Source organism: Stigmatopora argus, chromosome 13 (genome assembly GCF_051989625.1).
Source record: "Stigmatopora argus isolate UIUO_Sarg chromosome 13, RoL_Sarg_1.0, whole genome shotgun sequence".
Classification (NCBI taxonomy): Eukaryota; Metazoa; Chordata; class Actinopteri; order Syngnathiformes; family Syngnathidae; genus Stigmatopora; species Stigmatopora argus.
Window position 1 is genome coordinate 6,967,886 of NC_135399.1, and position 18,340 is coordinate 6,986,225.

Genomic DNA, 18,340 nt, shown 5'->3' on the forward strand with positions numbered 1-18,340 from the left:
TTTGTTTTTTTCTTCCCTTTTCTCGGCTGCTGGCTTGCTGCGTTTTAACAGTGGAAAAGATTGCTCACTCCACTCATGCGGTGACTAACAAGAGTGGTGGTGACCCACTTGTGTGCAGGCCTCGCATACTTGCTCTTTTGTTTTTGTGATGACTCGTCCAAATGTGACCCCTCCCAAAAATGCCCACTGGGAGTATGAGCACACTGCAAATGTGCGTCGCAGTGTTGTTATGCGAATCGTCATATTTCAATGTCCTTGGAAAGCAGATTTATTTGCGATTATTCACGGCTCATCTTTGGCTTATTGCCCATTAACTCAGTGGCTTTGAATGTAGCATAAAGGTTTGTGCGTTTACATTGCAATTACTTTTTCACCACCAGCATTTACCTTGAACTCTTTGCCTGCCATCCCAGATTAAATAGAACATTTATCACAGTCAGTGGCAGTTGCTCATCTCCATCATCGCATAATTAGAGTAGTCAGCTCACTTACTGTAAACTGGATTCTTAATCTAAAAATGGAAGACATTGCGTGTGAATAATGGTGATTTAGAAACAGCAATTGTGAAATTTTTGGAATAGTCTTTTGACCCCAAGAGTTTTTTCCTGTTTGTTTAAATAACAAAAACAGACCATGAGCCACTTTACAAGGCAGTAAATCATTGAGAATCTGGTTTGGATCCCCTACAGAACGTTCACTGGGGTTTGTAATGGTCCATTTTCTGAACGCACTCATTAGATCTGAAGATTTTTTTTTGGTTGTTATTTTCAAGTGTTGCTTGCCATGTCGCCATGAAACATCCCATGGAGCGTCGCCCACTTGGCCCTAAGTGAAAAGGCCAGATCGGCCCTGGGGCCGCCGGGACCTCCTTGGTAACCGGATGGTGATTGGTTTGAGTGAGGCAAACAACACACAATCGTTCAGTCTGCTCAGAGTCCATGTCCAACATGACAAATATTCTTGGCGTCAATACGAGTGGAAAATGCACTAAGAACGAGGTCACTCGAGGACACTTTGCAAGGATCTTTAAGTCTATTGCACAGCAGCATCTATTAAATTGCATTGCAGCATGTTTCTATTTTTTGTTTTCAACATTACATATACTCATCTCATCTCATTTTCTGAACCGCTTTATCCTCATTAGGGTTGCGGGGGGTGCTGGAGCCAATCCCAGCTGTCTCTGGGGCAGAAGCGGGGGACACCCTGAATCGGTGGCCAGTCAATCGCAGGGCACAAGGAGACGGACAACCATGCACACTCACACCCATACCTAAGTCCAATTAAGAGTGTCCAATCAGCCTGTTTTTGGAATATGGGAGGAAACCGGAGTACCCGGAGGAAACCCATGCAGGCCTGGGGAGAACATGCAAACTCCACACAGATGGACATGACCTAGATTTGAACCCAGGACCCCCAGAGATGTGAAGCTGATGTGCTAACCACTCGGGTCGCCCATCTTCAGTTGTCCAAGACATTAAAAGCAGCACTTTGAAAGGTTTCTCCACGTGCATTATAAATAAAACGGGTGGACCACCAGGCTTATATATAATCCCCCGCACCATCTTCACACAGTGCTCCAAAGAAATTATAAAAAGTAGTAAACATATTTTGTTCTGGTGCCGCCACGTGGTGTAGAGTTCACTCGCCTGACTTTGGTGCGGGCAGTCGTGGGCTCGATTCCCGCTGGTGGCGGTATGATTGGGAGTGTGGATGCTTGTTTGTCTCTCTGTTTGGCGTGCAACTGACTGGTGATCAGTCTAGGGTGTAGTCTTACTGCCCATAGTTGGCTGGGATAGGCTCCAGCACCCCCTGCGACCCTTGTGAGAATAAGCAGAAAATAATTTAATGAATCAACTGCGTTTATTGGGCAATTTAGAGTGTCCAATCAGTCTACCATGCATGTCTTTGGAATGTGGGAGGAAACCAGAGTACCCGGGGAAAACCGACGCAGGCCCAGGGAAAACATGCAAACTCCACACTCTAACTACTCTTCTGTAAGAGTATTTCTTTTATGAAAAAAAATAGATAAGGGTATCTCCTTTATGAAAAAAAAATAGATAAGAGTATCTCTTTTATGAAGAAAAGATAAGAGTATCTCTTTCATCAGTCCACCACTCTCCTAGCCCCGCCCACTCTTTAAAATGACGTCACACGCCGAGGCATTCTCCAAAGTGTTTGCGAGCGTCCAGTTTAGTGCGCATCTCGGGACTCCCTCGTTGCGGTGGTGCACCCAAAAATACCCGACAACTTGCATCCAACACCTTCGGACTCACAGGGAACATCTTTAAAAATGGGTGAGTGCACTTTTATTTATTATTATTAGCAATCTGCTAGTAACAAGGGGCTGCTTTGAGTCTGCAAACTTTTCTGCGGGTGTAACTGTCGCTTACAAATTCAGTTAAGAATGAAAAAAAATGTGCAAATGAACTGTAAAACAGTGTTGTTGAATATATAAATCGCGTCCACAGTGGGATTTCAGACGAAGAAAGCGATTAGAGAGATTAACTGCACCGGGGTTGAGCTGCATGTGTGCTCACTCACTGATTTCTCTCTGGCAGTTAATGGTTGTGTTTCAGTGCCACTGACGGCGATTGACGTCCAATCAAGTCTTGAACTAGGGGGTTGTCAGTAAAATGGGATTGGACGTCTACCAGCGTCAGTGGTAGCCAATTAGTTAATACAAGTTGGAAAGTCATAGAAAGAAATGGAAGGACTAATATATACATTTTTTTAGTGGTTGGTGGAAATCAGATGTGGAATTGCTGTTGTATAATCCTGCAAAAATAAATAAATAAATAATTAGATGAAACAAACATTTCCTCAAAATCTTCCACAAAGGTATTCTGTCTTTTGATTTCCAAGAAAACATGATTAAAAATCACTTGCAGAAAACAACTGTTACTGTTTTAAAGTTTTTTTAATTTTTTTTTTAATGAAATGCCATAATGGTGTTAGAAGTTCAGTATGGATAAAACCAAAAAAATGATACAAAGGACAAAACTACATGTTTTTAGTTTGTAGTTGGGATGCAGAAAATCTCAGGCAGGTAAAATTGAGAAAGACATTTTGTGCTGGTTAGAGAGTGAGCGTTCACATATCCATTCGGAGCCAATCACTGTCAACCTCTCATAACCTTTAAATATGGCACCGCTACTGCAGCTAAATTTTAACTTACAAAAAATAATGATGAAAGAAACCGATGATTTGCTGATTGTTTGCTGGGCTGTTTAATTTTAGTCTGTGATGTACTGAACTTTTCAGGTGTGCGCAATTTTCAAGGTAACCCCCAAACCACCCTGACAAAAAGTTGTTCCGTGCACAAAATGGCTGCGAGAATGCAATCCCGTGACCCCCCCATGCTTATGAGCTGTTTGTGAGAATATGTATCAGTGCTCATTAATTCGCTGGGAGGCTCCCATAGAGGCGTCTTTGTGCTCCTAATTTGGAGGCTCTCCTTTGTGCGACGCCTCCGTTCACCAACACCCAAGTTCACTGAATGGCCCCGGAGTCTCACAGCAACATGGCCTTTGAACGGAACCCCCCCCCCCTCATTCTCAGTCTTCGTCCTCACAGCATCTTTTTGTGGTTTCCTTCAAACGATTAATACAGGACTTGCTTTCTCGGAGTTGAGACATAAAAACGTTGTTCACAACTTTCAACCAATTCGGTTTTCACTCAGCCTTTGGGTCATTTCTATGTGTGGTCACATATTCCCACCATTTCGGTACAGATGTACTCTGGCTTCTTTAAAAACATTCAAGTTGGATTCATTGGGAGAAGAGCTGGTTGTTTGTTGTCTCATCTGCCACATAACAGGGACAGCCTAGGGCAGGGGTGTGCAAACTTTTCAACGAGTTAACCTTCCACGGTCTACCTTTTTTTACAGACCACAGACAAAGCTCAGCAATTATTTACGTTGATATTGGATTGGATAACTTTATTCATCCCGTATTCGGGAAATTTCATTGTGCCAGTAGCAAGAAAAGGCATAGTTATAAGTTAGACAGTACAACAAAGCAAAGCACAAAGTACAAAGCAAATCAAAGTAAATAGGATCATTAAGAATCACCAAATCAAATCATTAAGACAGGAAAGCAGCAAAAACACAAAACGAGCAAGAGTGGACGGAGCTACCGCCACCGGCTTCCACTTGAACGGCGCCATTTTGGTTGCGGTAGCAAAAACGGATACAGACTCAAAAGACGTAAAGTTGGACAAAAACTGGAACCACACACAGGAAGTCTTCTACAAGATGGGGAACTTTTGCAGACTGTGACCGAGGTAGAGAATATGCAGTCACTCTTCCAAGCTTATCCGCACAAGCATATACCTCGCATTAGACAACATCCATGGGAGCGGCAGGGAATGGGGGTGAAAATCCACTTTCGATTCATGCTAAAGCATACTAAAACTTACATGCCAAATTCATAAGCTAAGGAAACTGACAGAGGGGAGGGATCAATATGTTATTGTCGTGCAATCTACCAATAGGACGTTGGTGATCTAGCAATAGTTCCTTGGCGATCTACTGGTAGATCGCGATCTACGTAATGGGCACCCCTGGTCTAGGGCCTACTGGTGACTAACAGTCTGTTAAAATTCAATGGTAATAGAGCTGAGTAGTTAATTTTGAGTCAAGTTACAAATAGGGATGTCCCCAATCCGATCATGTGACTGGAAAGTGGTCCAGATCTGTTGTTTTTCAAAGATCGAATTATGATTAAAAAAAATGTATTTATTTATTATTTTTTAAGTTCCAGTTTTTGTCCAACTTTACAACATCTTTTTGAGTCAATCCATTTTTGCTACTGAAACCAAGATGGCGCCGTTCAAGTGGCAGCCGGTGGCAGTAGCTCTGTCCACTCTTGCTTGTTTTGTGTTTTTGCTGCTTTTCTGTTTTAATGATTTGATTTGGTGATTCTTAATGATCCCATTGACTATGATTTGCTTTGTACTTTGTGCTTTTGCTTTGTTGTTCTGCTGCCTTTGCGACTGTACTGTCTAACTTATAACTATGCCTTTTCTTGCTACTGTCACAATGAAATTTCCCGAATACGGGATGAATAAAGTTATCCAATCCAATCCAAATCATCGACTGCCTTTCTCATCGAGAGGCATCCAATCCATTATGACTAGGAAAGCTAGCGACCAGTCCTCCCAATCCCGAATTTATTGGACGTCTATCACTGTCTGGCACTGAAGGAGTCAAACACATTCCTACATCCACAGATGCACAGTTTTATCCAATTTGTTTTGTAAAGATTCCATCACATGTCATATTTAAGACTCAACTAATCGAAAGCAGAGCTCGCATTTGTACTTTGAGCCAAACTCTAGTTTAAAGTTGACACTTTTCGGAAACACGTTGCCGACACGCTTTAGGTGAAGGTTGTCCACATCATTCCAGATTTTCGGACAAGGAAATAAATCCGAATTGAGTGCGTTTCGGTTGACGTTGTATTATGACCGGGTGATGTAATATGTTTTCCAGCTGCTCCTCACAGCGCGGAGGCGTGAACGTGGTGTCAGATGTAATACAGAGCAAGCTATGAGATGAAACACTCACACAACTTATGGTTTGAGTTGATTTTTGTCTTCGAAGATGAGTCCACTGTCTCCGATTTCCACATTCCTGCGCAATCTTAGCGTGGGGGTCTGGAAAGTGTCACATCTGCATGCGCACAAGTGGTGTGCGGCGTGCAGCCTGACCGGCTTCCCGAGTTGGAGCATCAACAACATGTCAGTAGTCACTTTGTCTTCCTCAATATTCCCTGAAATGTATCGAAACAGCAGCGAAAACATTTCAGCTGCAGTTGGGCGCCATTTTTTGGCAGCCCAGAGACGACTCAAATGTGTGACTCCATTGTGTCTCCATCAACATGCTGAAAAAAACTATCACGTCTTCAATTTGTGATCATTAATTGCAGAAATGATGCTCAGTAATGAGGCGCTCACATTATTTCTGGGATCGTTTCCATTTGGGAACAACAGTTGACCGCGTTTAGTTCTCATGCAGAGGCAATGAATCCAACTTTTTTAAGTTACTTTCTGATTGAGCAATAAATCTGATACATTTTACCGATTTTGGTTGTCAACAAGAGCACGGCTGTTTGATATTTTGAAGATTAACGAAGACAGTAATATTGATCATTAATTCATTTTTTTGGAATGTGGGAGGAAACCGGAGTACCCGGGGAAACCCACGTAGGCAATGACAATTATATTAATGAATTTAGCAATTTTTGAAAACAGTTTTTCTGTAGTCATTTAACTTGTAGATTGGAGTACTACATTGTAAATTTTATTTTTATTTTTAACAATGACAACGTAGAGAAACGTATCTTTAACCTTTCATCGAGCTCGTGACTATTTTTACATTTATCAATTAAAACCTTTAATGAATAAAAACAGATAATTATTTAAAATGATTTTAAAGACATACACTTTTTGTTATTAATCCCGATATTATTTTTCTTTTCATTACTATATGTATTGTATTTTATATTTCTTCATACATAAAAATAAATAAAACCTAAATAAAAAAATAATTATTAAGCTTAAAAAAATTAAGGAAAAAAATTAGGACAAAAGGCATTTAACCTGGAAAAAAAACAATAATAAAAGTTACTAAATGCACCGAAAACGGAGCTTACTGCCAAATTCACTTTGTGAAATTCATCCGCTCTGAAGTGTCACAAGACTTGCTGACCTTTAATCCATGTTTTGGACTTTTTGTCGCTCTACTTTTTGTTCTTTCCTGCAGCATCTGTGGCGTACTGCCTGAATGTTAATATTCTGGGAAGTAGTGACCTGGTAAAGACAATGGAAACCCATTGACTATTGTGACTTGTGAAGTGATTGGATGGAATAGAAGGTCCTGACTGGGGATGCCTGTGCCCAAGCATGTGCAATGGCCTTGACCTCGACTTAGATGCCTGCTCACTCTGTGTGTGAGTGATTGTGTTTCCATGCTGTTGACAGTGATTGACGTCCAAATCATTTGATCTGGAAGGGCTGCTCACAACCATGAATATAATGATACAGTTAAATGTGAGTCTTGTTTGAGTCACAGTGCATCATCATCATATGATAGTGAGCAAAATTACAATGACAAGCTGGGCCGCTTTATCGAATTTGCAAATTCACACCGCTTTCCCTTGATTTAAGCTCTGCCCAGTCACATTCACAAAAGGTCAAGGAATTTCTCCAATATTTGCTTTTCTGCTTTAGGAGAAGACTTACAGGACCCAATTTTCATAAAAAATGTGACATTCATTTTTATATCATGAATTGATTTTAGAGCAATCACATCTGCCTCCCAGTTCTGAGATCAAAGATGCAATCTCTGATGGGTTCTGACCTTCCTGTGTGGAGTTTACATATTCCCCGTGAGCTTGCGTGGGTTTTCTCCCGGTACTCCGGTTTCCTTCCACATTCCTAAAACATGCATGGTAGGGTGGGTGAATAATTTTTAACTACACTGAGGCTCTTTTTTCGCTTACTATAAGATGAATGAATGTGGAAATACGCACCACCCGAGTCAACTCGAGACAAGTGGGTGTTACAACACATCACATATAATATCTAAAACTTGACTAATCGTCTACTTCTCCACTTTAGATGTTTACATGAATTTTGGGGATAATCGATCATTGAAATGTGCTCTTTCAGGAGTCCATTTTACCCAAGAGGTCCAAAGTTTGCTCATTTTATTATCCTTCAGGATTGTATGTAGGCTTATCAATGCGATGGATGCATTGGAGCAGCAAAATAGCTTGGATTTTTCAAAATCATTTTAAAAAAAAGGTCTTTAGTCAAAAACAACAAAAATTACCGAGATATTTCATGCACCTGTCGGGATTAATCCCTTGAATTACCAATTACAGTTGATTATTATTATTATTATTTTATACATGTGCGTTGACCTATAACACATGTGTCAAAGTGGCGGCCCGGGGGCCAAATGTGGCCCGCCGCATCATTTTGTGTGGCCCGGGAAAGTAAATCATGAGTGCCGACTTTCTGCTTTAGGATCAAATTCAAATGAAGATTATAGATGTATATTATATTTCCTGATTTTCCCCTTTCTAAATCAATAATTGCAATTTTTTATCCATTTTTCCTTCTGGTGTTTTTAGGTCAAAAAACATTTTGTAAAATCTAAAAATAAATATATAAAAATATCTTCGGTTTTTCACTTTAATATTGAATAAATTAAAAAAAATGTTTTCATTTGAAATAAAAAACAAATGATTATTAGATGTTTTCCCTTACTAAGAAAAAAAGTTCAAATAAACCGTTTTATATCAATAAAAAACTGAATATTTAGGGATTTAGATCCAGTTCTTATAATCCAATTAAAAAAAAAATCTAAATATATCTAAAAAGCCCACATGAAATCGAGTTGATGTTATTGCTGCCCGCGAACAAACCCGAGTTTGACACCCATGACCTATAATGTTCGACCCACTTAATGGTCCCTTCAAGGCATGGCTGTCCAAACTATTCCACAAAGCTGCATTAGTGCAGGTTATGGTTTCCAACTTTAAAAAATGTGTGTACCTGTTTGCAATCAACTGATTTACACGTTTAAAACACCAGGCTGATGAAAATGTATGCTTTTCATGGCTTCCTCACATTGACGTTGATGCATTTGAAGTGTGAACGTTTGTTCATTCTCTGCGACCCTCCCTGTTCAAATCAATTGGATGTCTACTAGTGATAAACTCATTTAAGAGTTCCATTTGGTTTTTGAGCTTGTTCCTATTGGAAAGAATTGGATTGGTCTGTCGCCGTCAATGGCAGAGGAACATGTGTGAGAGCAGAATTCATTAGTGCTCCTCCACTGTGGGACTTGGTAAGGGTTGAGCTGCTGGCCCGGAGCCCGTTCGAGTGTATTCAAGGCGCCACAGATCGGCCTTTGTGCTGGCCACTTTCTTTTACCGCAGCTAAACAACCGTAAGACAAAAGCTTGTTAGGGTGCACCAATGAGAATGGTCGGGTGCTTTTTTGGAAAGCCCGATGGCGGATTGGAGCTGGTGTGAATGGAAAATGAATTGTTTTGGTGGTGCTGGAACTAGATGTTGGGATGGAAAAGGTCCTCTTCGTGTTAGTTTTTTTTGCTTTTATTTTTAGTACCAAGAATTCAGTGGCATGCTCAACATATTTTGGAAGTTCAACCCAAATGGGCAAGGCAGTGTAAAAAGATCCGAGTCTGCTGTTTGGGTTTGAAGAGGCCATTTTTAGAGTCACTTTTAGGGCTTCGTCAAACACACTATAAAATTGAATCCCTCTAGCTACTTCGTGTCATGAAGAAGACATTTGGTTGGCATGTTTATCATGCCTAGACCCACAAAAAGTCTCAAAGAACCAATGCCTTAAAAGGCACCAAAACTGCTTCGTCTTCTGTCTTTTTAATTAAAGTAGCCATTTTAGGGAGATGAGTAGAACAACTTTCAATAAGTCATGATAAATTAAGACTTTAAGTAGACAGTTGGCAGCCCGGTGGCCGAGTGGGTAGTTTGTCGGGGCCTCCTATGAGGAGTTTGCATGTTCTTCCCGGGCTTGCGTGGATTTTCTTTGGGTACTCCAGTTTCCCCCCTAGTCTTAAAAAACATGCTGGTTGAAGACTCAAAATTGCCCCTAGAATGGTTGCCTCATGCTCTCTGCGATTGGCTGGCCACCAATTCAGGGTCTACCCTGCCTGTAGTTGGCTGGGGAAGGCTCCAGCACCCCCCACGACCCTTTTGAGGATAAGCAGTACGGAAAATGAATTAAAACATATAAACATTTTATACAATTGCCGTTATGACCATAGACCTATGCCTTCAATGTATATCCGGTCAGGAGATGGCGCCCAATTTGGCGGTGACTTGCTACATTTTATGAGTGCGTACCACCATCACCGCTCAGTAGTTAGCAAATTTGCTCCCCCTGCCAATCATATCAGAGTAATGCATGCCAAAATAACCGCTCAGTAGTTAGCAAATTTGCTCCCCCTGCCAATCATATCAGAGTAATTCATGCCAAAATAATTGAAAATAGCAAACATATCACATAGGTGACCCAATTTTTTTCCAATATCAATATTAACTAATTCATGATTTTATGCTAACTTGATATATGGCAGTTTTAAAAGTAAAAACTAGTATCACTTGTTAGTAGGCAATTTATTATATATTAGATATTTTTACATTTGAGTAAAATTATGCATGCTACTTTGATGGTTAGGCCTATACTGGATAGTTTTAACTTGCAGCACTACTTGATGTAGTTAACATTGGTGGCAGGTCCGTTTAATGTCAATTAGAAAATGAAGTGAGTGAGGGAAAAGCTGTCAATGTTGTAGTACAATTTTTCAACAAATAAGTAAAATGTTTTATACCGTGACTTATCAAAGATTTTTGTCCATATTGCACAGCACAAGGATCGTCTATAAAGGGTACACACCAAATTAATCTTATCAATAACGAATGCTAAATGGTGAAGGATGCAAAATTCAGTTATTGAACGTGGGAGGAGCGGCATCCCATTTTGACGACTCAGCCCGATGTTGCGCTACCGAGTTAACGGCCGCTACACACACCTGCTTTATCTCTCACTGGTTTCCATGCAAGAGCTCTCATTGTCTGCTTGTAATCCTCGGGAGGAAGGCGCGATGGGCCCACAGGAAGCGTCTCTGCCAAGCTGTCCAAAGTCTGCAAAAGTTGAGCTTTTGTGCGCCGACAGATGCTGGCTGGAAGGCAACAGTGGAGGGGGGAGGAGAGCCCACAGATCCCACAGTTGCGTTTTTCAAGTGCTTGTGAATGATGATATTCTGGAAAAGATCTATGTTTGAATATGATGCTAAATCATGCAACAAGCTAAAAAAAGAGGGATAGCAGCTTTGGGGGGAGAGAAATTCTAAAATTTGTAACCCACCACGAAACCACACGCACTTCCAATGAGGGATCTGTTCAAGTTATGACTATTTTATCAATGTCGCCTATATGTCATTTGAAGCTTTTGACCCCTGCTGTATGGGAAAAGGCTCCTGCAGCATCTGGAATGTGTAGAACCACTTTTTACGACTCCTTTTAACTTGAAGAAGGTTCGCATGTGATTGTACTCCATCGGGACAAAATTCCAAGGAGACACCATCTAATCAGTTTTTTTAATCAGTCAATCAATCTCACTGACTCTTTATCTTCCTTTTTGAAGAGTAGTGTGCCAAGTGGAAAAGTTTATGGAAGGCCTTTTGCTTCACATTGTGTACAAAAAGAAGATCCAGAAAGACTTGGGTTTGGATCCAATTGCTGTGGAAGGAATTCTGCTGAACCTCCTAAAAATGGGATGAACCACAATTGAGACAAACAGAAACACTCCACAGTCTTATTGAAAGTTTTCCAAAAGTTTTTTTCTACTAAGTTCACCATTTTGAAAAGGTCGCTCTATCCCAATTCCTTTGTTCAAATCCTTTAGAAAAGTTGCAGTGCATGTTACAAGTACAGTGGTACCTCTACATACGATCTTAATTCGTTCCGGGACTGAGTTCGTATGTCGATCTTCTCGTAACTCGAACGAACGTTTCCCATTGAAATGAACTAAAAACAAATTAATTTGTTCCAACCCTCTGAAAAAACAGCAAAAACCACCCTTACGTTCGCTATCGATGTTTGCTGTTGTATTCCCTTCAAAATATTCCGAAAATGATGCACACAAATGTCCTCCCAATAGGATAACGCACGACCGCTTGCCAACGAGAAGTAGTCTTGAATGAGCGATCGCGGGAGCTAACAGGCTAAGGAAGGAAAAACAGGAAATGCAACAGCTCAGCCTACCCACGTATTGATTGTGGTTAATGAAGTTTTATTCTGAGTAAGGGTGCCATTGGCTATCGGGGTTGTGTGGACGAGTATACTTAATTACCCAGAAAGCCCTCTTTTTGCCCGTGCATGCGCGTTGTGCGTTGTGCGTTTTCTGGTCCATGTGTAGGAGCAACTCGTGTGAAGAAACCGTTCAGTGCTCGTAGATATCTGTTATACACGAAAGAGATGCGGCAAAAAATACAATGATAAACAGCCTCATGTCAGGGCCACCTGGCTTTCTCGCATCTCGAAAATTTTCTCGTATCTAGAGCTAATTATTTGCTCGAAATTTTCCTCTTATCTCGAGCATCCCATAGGTAGAGCTGCTCGTATGTAGAGGAACCACTGTACAGGCTAATAATAACAAATAATAGTCATCATTTCAAAATTCCTGTCAACTTTTTAAAATTTATTTAACTCCTTGACATTGAATGCCGCCATTGGACTTTTCTATACCATCAGCTTTTCAAAGCCTGCTTGTATTGTAATTCATATGACAGCTTCAGATATTTTATTACAGCCAATGAGTTCTGCTGTCTATGTATTTTTCAGTTTGCCACAAGTTGCTGCATATCAGCACTCAAAGCAATAAGACCATGGTTCAGTAAAGTTAACATGGCCTGAACTATTCAGAAGCCAATTATTTGGAGGTCCTTTGCCGTGGTTTGAGACCAATTTGGGGTGTTTAGTGTCAGTTGAAGAACCCAACACTGGCCTGCTGGGTTGCTTTACTATGGCAAGGTTTGAGGCTCATGGGGGCATACAAGAAGAGTTTGAGAAAGGGCCAAGTGTTGGGTCAGGGGTGAGAGGTTGGCAGTGAGGCTGAAGACAATAGTGGAAAGAGATCCCCTGGGAGGAGGAGCTCTATTCATGAGAAACACCCCTTCGGCACCCTGCTCCCACCATGTCTCTTTTGTGTGTGTGGGGGTGTCAAAGCCTGCAGCTGAACTGTATGTTCGCATTGGGGACATCCTCATTTCAAGTATTCTAAGTGAGAGCTTGATTTCCATGGAAACAAAAAACAGACTATATTTGATGCCAACTTCTCCATTTCCCCCCATTCTATTTTCATTGAAAATATAGAAATAGTCAAACTTTTTAAAATAAGGTAAATCAAATGTTTCTGCTTTTTCCCATTTTTATTGAAAATATTTTATTAAAAAAAAGGTACACTTAAGTTTTGGACAATGACAGCAATGTCAACGATTAATTGAAATATCAGTTGACTAATATATGATTAGTTTTTAATTGTCAACATATTTCATATTTTATGCATTTTTTGTCGTTTAAAAAAATCAAATACAAATAACAAAAAAATAGATTATTTAATAATAAGAGGGTCAAAATAGATTTGGACATTTTTTTTTATTTTTAGGTCAACAATATCTCTACTGTCTTTAAATGAGGAATCGCCAATCAAAATGGTTGTTGATCAATTTGATCATCGATTAATATTCAATTACCTGTTAGCCCCTTCCATTCAACGTGTCTTTGACGTTTTTCTCCGTCCATGGAAGCAAATACTTTCATTTTTCCCGCGTCTATGAGAAATGAGTTTCGCCTTTTCCTATCTTTTGCAGGAAGCAGGGCACACCCTAAACTGGTAGCCAGCACAACACAGAACACAAGACAAACAACCTTCCACACTCACAATAACACCCAGGGAGAATTTAGAGCACGTGTGTCAAAGTGGCGGCCCGGAGGCCATATCTGGCCCGCCGCATCATTTTGTGTGGCCCGGGAAAGTAAATCATGAGTGCCGACTTTCTGTTTTAGGATCAAATTAAAATGAAGAGTATAGATGTATATTAAATTTCCTGATTTTCCCTGTTTTAAATCAATAATTGTAATTTTTAATCCATTTTTTCTGTGTTTTTAGTTCAAAAATCATTTTGTAAAATCTAAAAATATATAAAAAAAGCTAAAATAAACATTGTTTTAGATCTATAAAAAACTGAATATTCTGAGATTTTAATCCAGTTCTTTTAATCCATTTATAAAAAAAATCTAAATATTATATCTAAAATGGTCCGGCCCAGATGAAATCGAGTTGACGTTAACGCGTCCCGCGAAACAACCCGAGTCTGACACCCCTGATTTAGAGTGTTCAATTAACCTATCATGCATGTGAGAAAAAAAAACGGAGTACCCGTTAAAAAACACGTAGTCATGAGGAGAACATGGGGATTGAACCTTTGCTCTTAGAACTGTAAGATGGACTCCTCATGGAAAACATTCAACACCCCAAAATTGCTTTCCCCCTCCTGGTGGTATATTTGGCATGGCTGTACATACTGACATTGGAGTTGGGGTCCAACTCTGATTTTTCTGGTCCAGAAGAGGCCCACATCACTCGAAGCTGTCATGTGTGGACGCGTACTTAGTATGTGTTGTAGCGTTTGGCAAAGGACCGCACGTGCTTGTGGTAAAAATGAACAAGGGGTGAATGTTGGTTCACGGTGCACAACCATGTAAGGGATAGCACCTATTGTTCCACTGTGTCGATGTTGCTTTTATTTATTTTTCTCACAGTGGTGGACCCAAGGTAACTTAGCGGAGGTTGTGGGACTAGATGAATATCAAAGCCTGCTGATTGGTTGTTGTGCTGAGCTAAATATAAAGATGCTTACAGCAATGGTGTTGGTTGGGCATGCTAAGGATTAATAGAAAGTTGTGGGATTAGTTTCAGGGAAAGATTGGAGACATGTTGGATATCATATAAAAGTAAAATGTTTTGTGATTAAAAAAAAATTCAAATGGTGTTTAAAATAAAAAAAACTATTGAAAATTATTTTGATAATAATAGATATAATTGATTAATGGTTAAAATATAAATCTGTAATACTTGTTTTTGAGATATGATTAAAGCTTTATTTGTGAATGACTATTCATTGTAAATCTTTAATTGGCTAGTTTGAATGGGAAATTGCTCAACTATAATCAAAAATATGTACTAATAACTAAATACATCAGTTTCTAAACCAGTTTTTTTGTCTTGCATTTTTTTATTCAGTTTGTGTTATGCATTATTTTATTTAAATAAATATAAAAATAATTTAACCATATTTTAATAACACCAAATATAACATGACATGTTTGATATACATAGAAATAAATAATAATTAATTTCATGCAAATAAATTGATTAGATTATTTGTGTAATTTCAAGAGAATCCAATAGAATAAATATTTGTGAATGATTAATTATTGCAATCAAATGATATATAGGTACGTCATATCTTACATTATAAAACCATTAAAAACGACGTAAGAACAACGTAAACATGAATTTAAGAGCTTATTGAAATTGTATTTCCTCTCACATTTTTCTGTTCTGTCAGTTAAATATCATTTTTGTCTAAATTAAAATATAAAACAATATTGAAAAAAAATGCAACTTGTTTTGATATATAAATTTGAAATAATTAGCTCTTATAACTAATAAATGAATACAATCATTTCTATATTATTAGTTATCATTAATGATTTTGGATAAAAATATTTGTGACTTATTGATGTACATTTTTTTAATCAATTATTTTAAATTTTATTTAGTGTTAATATTTTATATTTTATATTATGGGGAAAAAAAATCTCAAAACATGGTCCAGAGTTTATAAACTTTTTTTCTCTGGCACTTTCCGTAGTGTTTGTGTCTATTTGGCATCACACTATTGTGAAATCAATATAAAATGTAAACGAAACAGGATTATTATCCTCCATTACTCTAAGTGGATAATAGAGGTAGAGTATTTGTTTTCACAGTAACCTTTTTGCCAGCTTTTTGTAAGACAAGCAGTAAGTAGCCATGGACTAAAATGCACATTTGCTTTCTGGTTTCTCATTTAACTTAGTCTGTGAAAACTTTAAAACAGTCATTTTCTACACTGTGACACCTTTCCAAGTGTTCCTAAAGTAACACAAAGCATCTGCTTCACACTTTTCCTGCCACGTGTCAAGCCAAAACCGCAGTGCCGGGGGATGAGCCACATATTCTAGTCTTTTTTCCCTCTTTTTTTCATGGCTATCGTCTACTGAAGAAAAACACGGCTGGAGACCATTCCAAGATCTATTAAGATAGTAACACAAACATGTAATTACAATGGTGCTGAGTCAGGCAGGCACTGTTGCTGACCATTGTTTGGTGAAAAAGGCATGTTTTTAACAGCAGGAAAGGGAGGATATTTATAGGAGAAAATGGGTACTTTAGTTGAGTTAACTCATTCACTGCCATTGACATCTTTCACTGATAATGGGACCTCTGACAAATAGGGCTGCCCCAAATGATTATTTTGATATCTAATTTATCACCAGTTATTTTTGATTAGTCAATAAATCAATGTATGTATACAGTGTAAATCACAGTACTTTGTGTTATATTACCCCATGCTTTACATTGTAGCTGGAAATGTGCATTAGAACCAAAAATTATGTGCTGAAAAACGTAATATTATGTTAATGACTTAATGAAACATGGATAAAGGAGCGTTTAAAAAATCTTTTAGCTTTAAAAAAATAGTTTTTATTTAAATTTGGTTTAAAAATAACAAGAGAATGTTTACAGTTATTAAAAAAAGATTTGGATTTTATAATTATGCTTATTATGTGTAATATAGGACCACCTGATAGTGTAGTGCAAGGGTGTCAGACTCGGGTTGGTTCGCGGTCCGCATTAACGTCAACTCGATTTCATGTGGGCCGGACCATTTTAGATATAATATTTAGATTTTTTTTTTTAAATAAATGGATTAAAAGAACTGGATTAAAATCCCTGAATACTCAGTTTTTTATAGATCTAAAACAATGTTAATTTTAGCTTTTTTATATATTTTTAGATTTTACAAAATGATTTTTGAACTAAAAACACAGAAAAAATGGATTAAAAATTACAATTATTGATTTAAAAGGGGGAAAATCAGGAAATTTAATATACATCTATACTCTTCATTTTAATTTGATCCTAAAAGAGAAAGTCGGCCCTCATGATTTACTTTCTCGGGCCGCACAAAATGACGCGGCGGGCCAGATTTGCCCCCCGGGCCGCCACTTTGACACCTGTGTTGTAGTGGTTCTTCCGCATGACTTTGGTGTGGGCAGTCTGGGTTTGATGCGATTGTGAGCGTGAGTGGTCGTCTGTCTTTCTATATTAAGTAATCTCAATTTTGTCTTCTTTGAAACAACAAGAGTCCTCTGATGATTTAATGTCATGGGACAGGGGGGTAAAATGCGTATTAATTACACATTCCATGTGGTTTGTCCTTTCCACACATATATTTCTCCATGCTTCCATAAAATGTCATTTTCTCAAACCTAGAAAAACTCCAATCAATCAAAATGGATGGCTTTGTTGCTGGAAACTAATGGATAGCTCTGGGTTTTTCACATATTGAATTTGTGTAGTCTGCAAAAAGTGGGACACTAAAACATACAAATGGATTGCAGTAATGAGTTTGTGGCCTATGTTTTTGTTTAACCAATCAATGACTTTGATTGGAGGCAGACAGCGAGTGACTTTTAGAACTGTGTCATCTACTCCAAATGGACAGTAGGTCGTACTTTTAGGGATTCTCAGTTCTGATGCCGGGTCTGGCTGGGCTTTTGTCAGGGAGTGCTGAATGGCCTCGAAACGGCTGCCTGGGAACTGTTGGTGAAAGTCTTTTGTGGTTGACTGAAGAGCATTCACTGCCACCAATCTCACTGGGTGAAAGCCACAATGAGGTCTTCTCTGTTTCTCTGTCCGGCCTTCGTCGGCATTCAGATGAAGTTCTGAGTGCACAACTTAAACTTGTAGTTTAGAATTTTGGATGATTCCGATTTTAATTTTATTTTTTTATTTTTTTTAATGCTTCTAGGTTACATTCCAGGCTAAATTATGTACTCTGTTAGTTGTTCGAATTTCCATATCAAACTGACTTTGGCTTTTTCTTAGCTATTCACTTCTTAGTGTATTGTCTCTTCTCACGCTTGTAACTAGAACTGCCATGATTACTACCCATTTATTGGGCTCTTATTGGCTGCTGTTGACGCGCTACAAATCCTATGGATTTTGACTGGGTTGGGCGAATGAACAAATATCATTTTTTTGTCAGCATCAAAAGCCGTCAACAGCAGCCAATTAGTTAAGCGGGTTACTCAGTTTTGGATTTAAGACATTCACAGCAATGGTTGGCGATAAATGTCTGTGAGAAGTAGGGGGGGGGGGGTGTTCTGGCTGTTATGGACTGAAAGTGGAATCACAGTTATATGTTTTTGGTCAATGTTGAACAAAAGCACATTTAAGATTGTGTTGTCAACCGTCAAATACAAAGTAAAATTTTCACAAAGAAAATCTTTGTCATGGAATAATCTATTGAATAACAGGCTGCTTGATTTCCTTTTGGCAAAAAACAACAACAAAAACTCAGTCGTACCTCATCTGATAAAATTATTTCATTCCAGAAGTCGTTTCGTAACATTTTTATTCATAAGTGTTCAACCAGTCTACCCTGCATGTC

At 38.8% G+C, this 18,340-nt stretch overlaps 1 protein-coding gene across 2 annotated transcripts in view; it reads left to right on the forward strand.

Annotated features, from left to right (window-relative positions):
• The first annotated feature begins 2,151 nt into the window (after nt 1-2,151).
• gpm6bb (glycoprotein M6Bb) overlaps nt 2,152-18,340 on the forward strand; it is a 36,105-nt gene continuing 19,916 nt past the window's right edge. For both annotated transcript variants that reach the window (XM_077617909.1, XM_077617910.1), the window contains exon 1: nt 2,152-2,294. In XM_077617909.1, the coding sequence (XP_077474035.1) occupies nt 2,291-2,294 (4 nt within the window). In that variant the 5' untranslated portion in view covers nt 2,152-2,290. The remainder of the gene's footprint in view (nt 2,295-18,340) is intronic.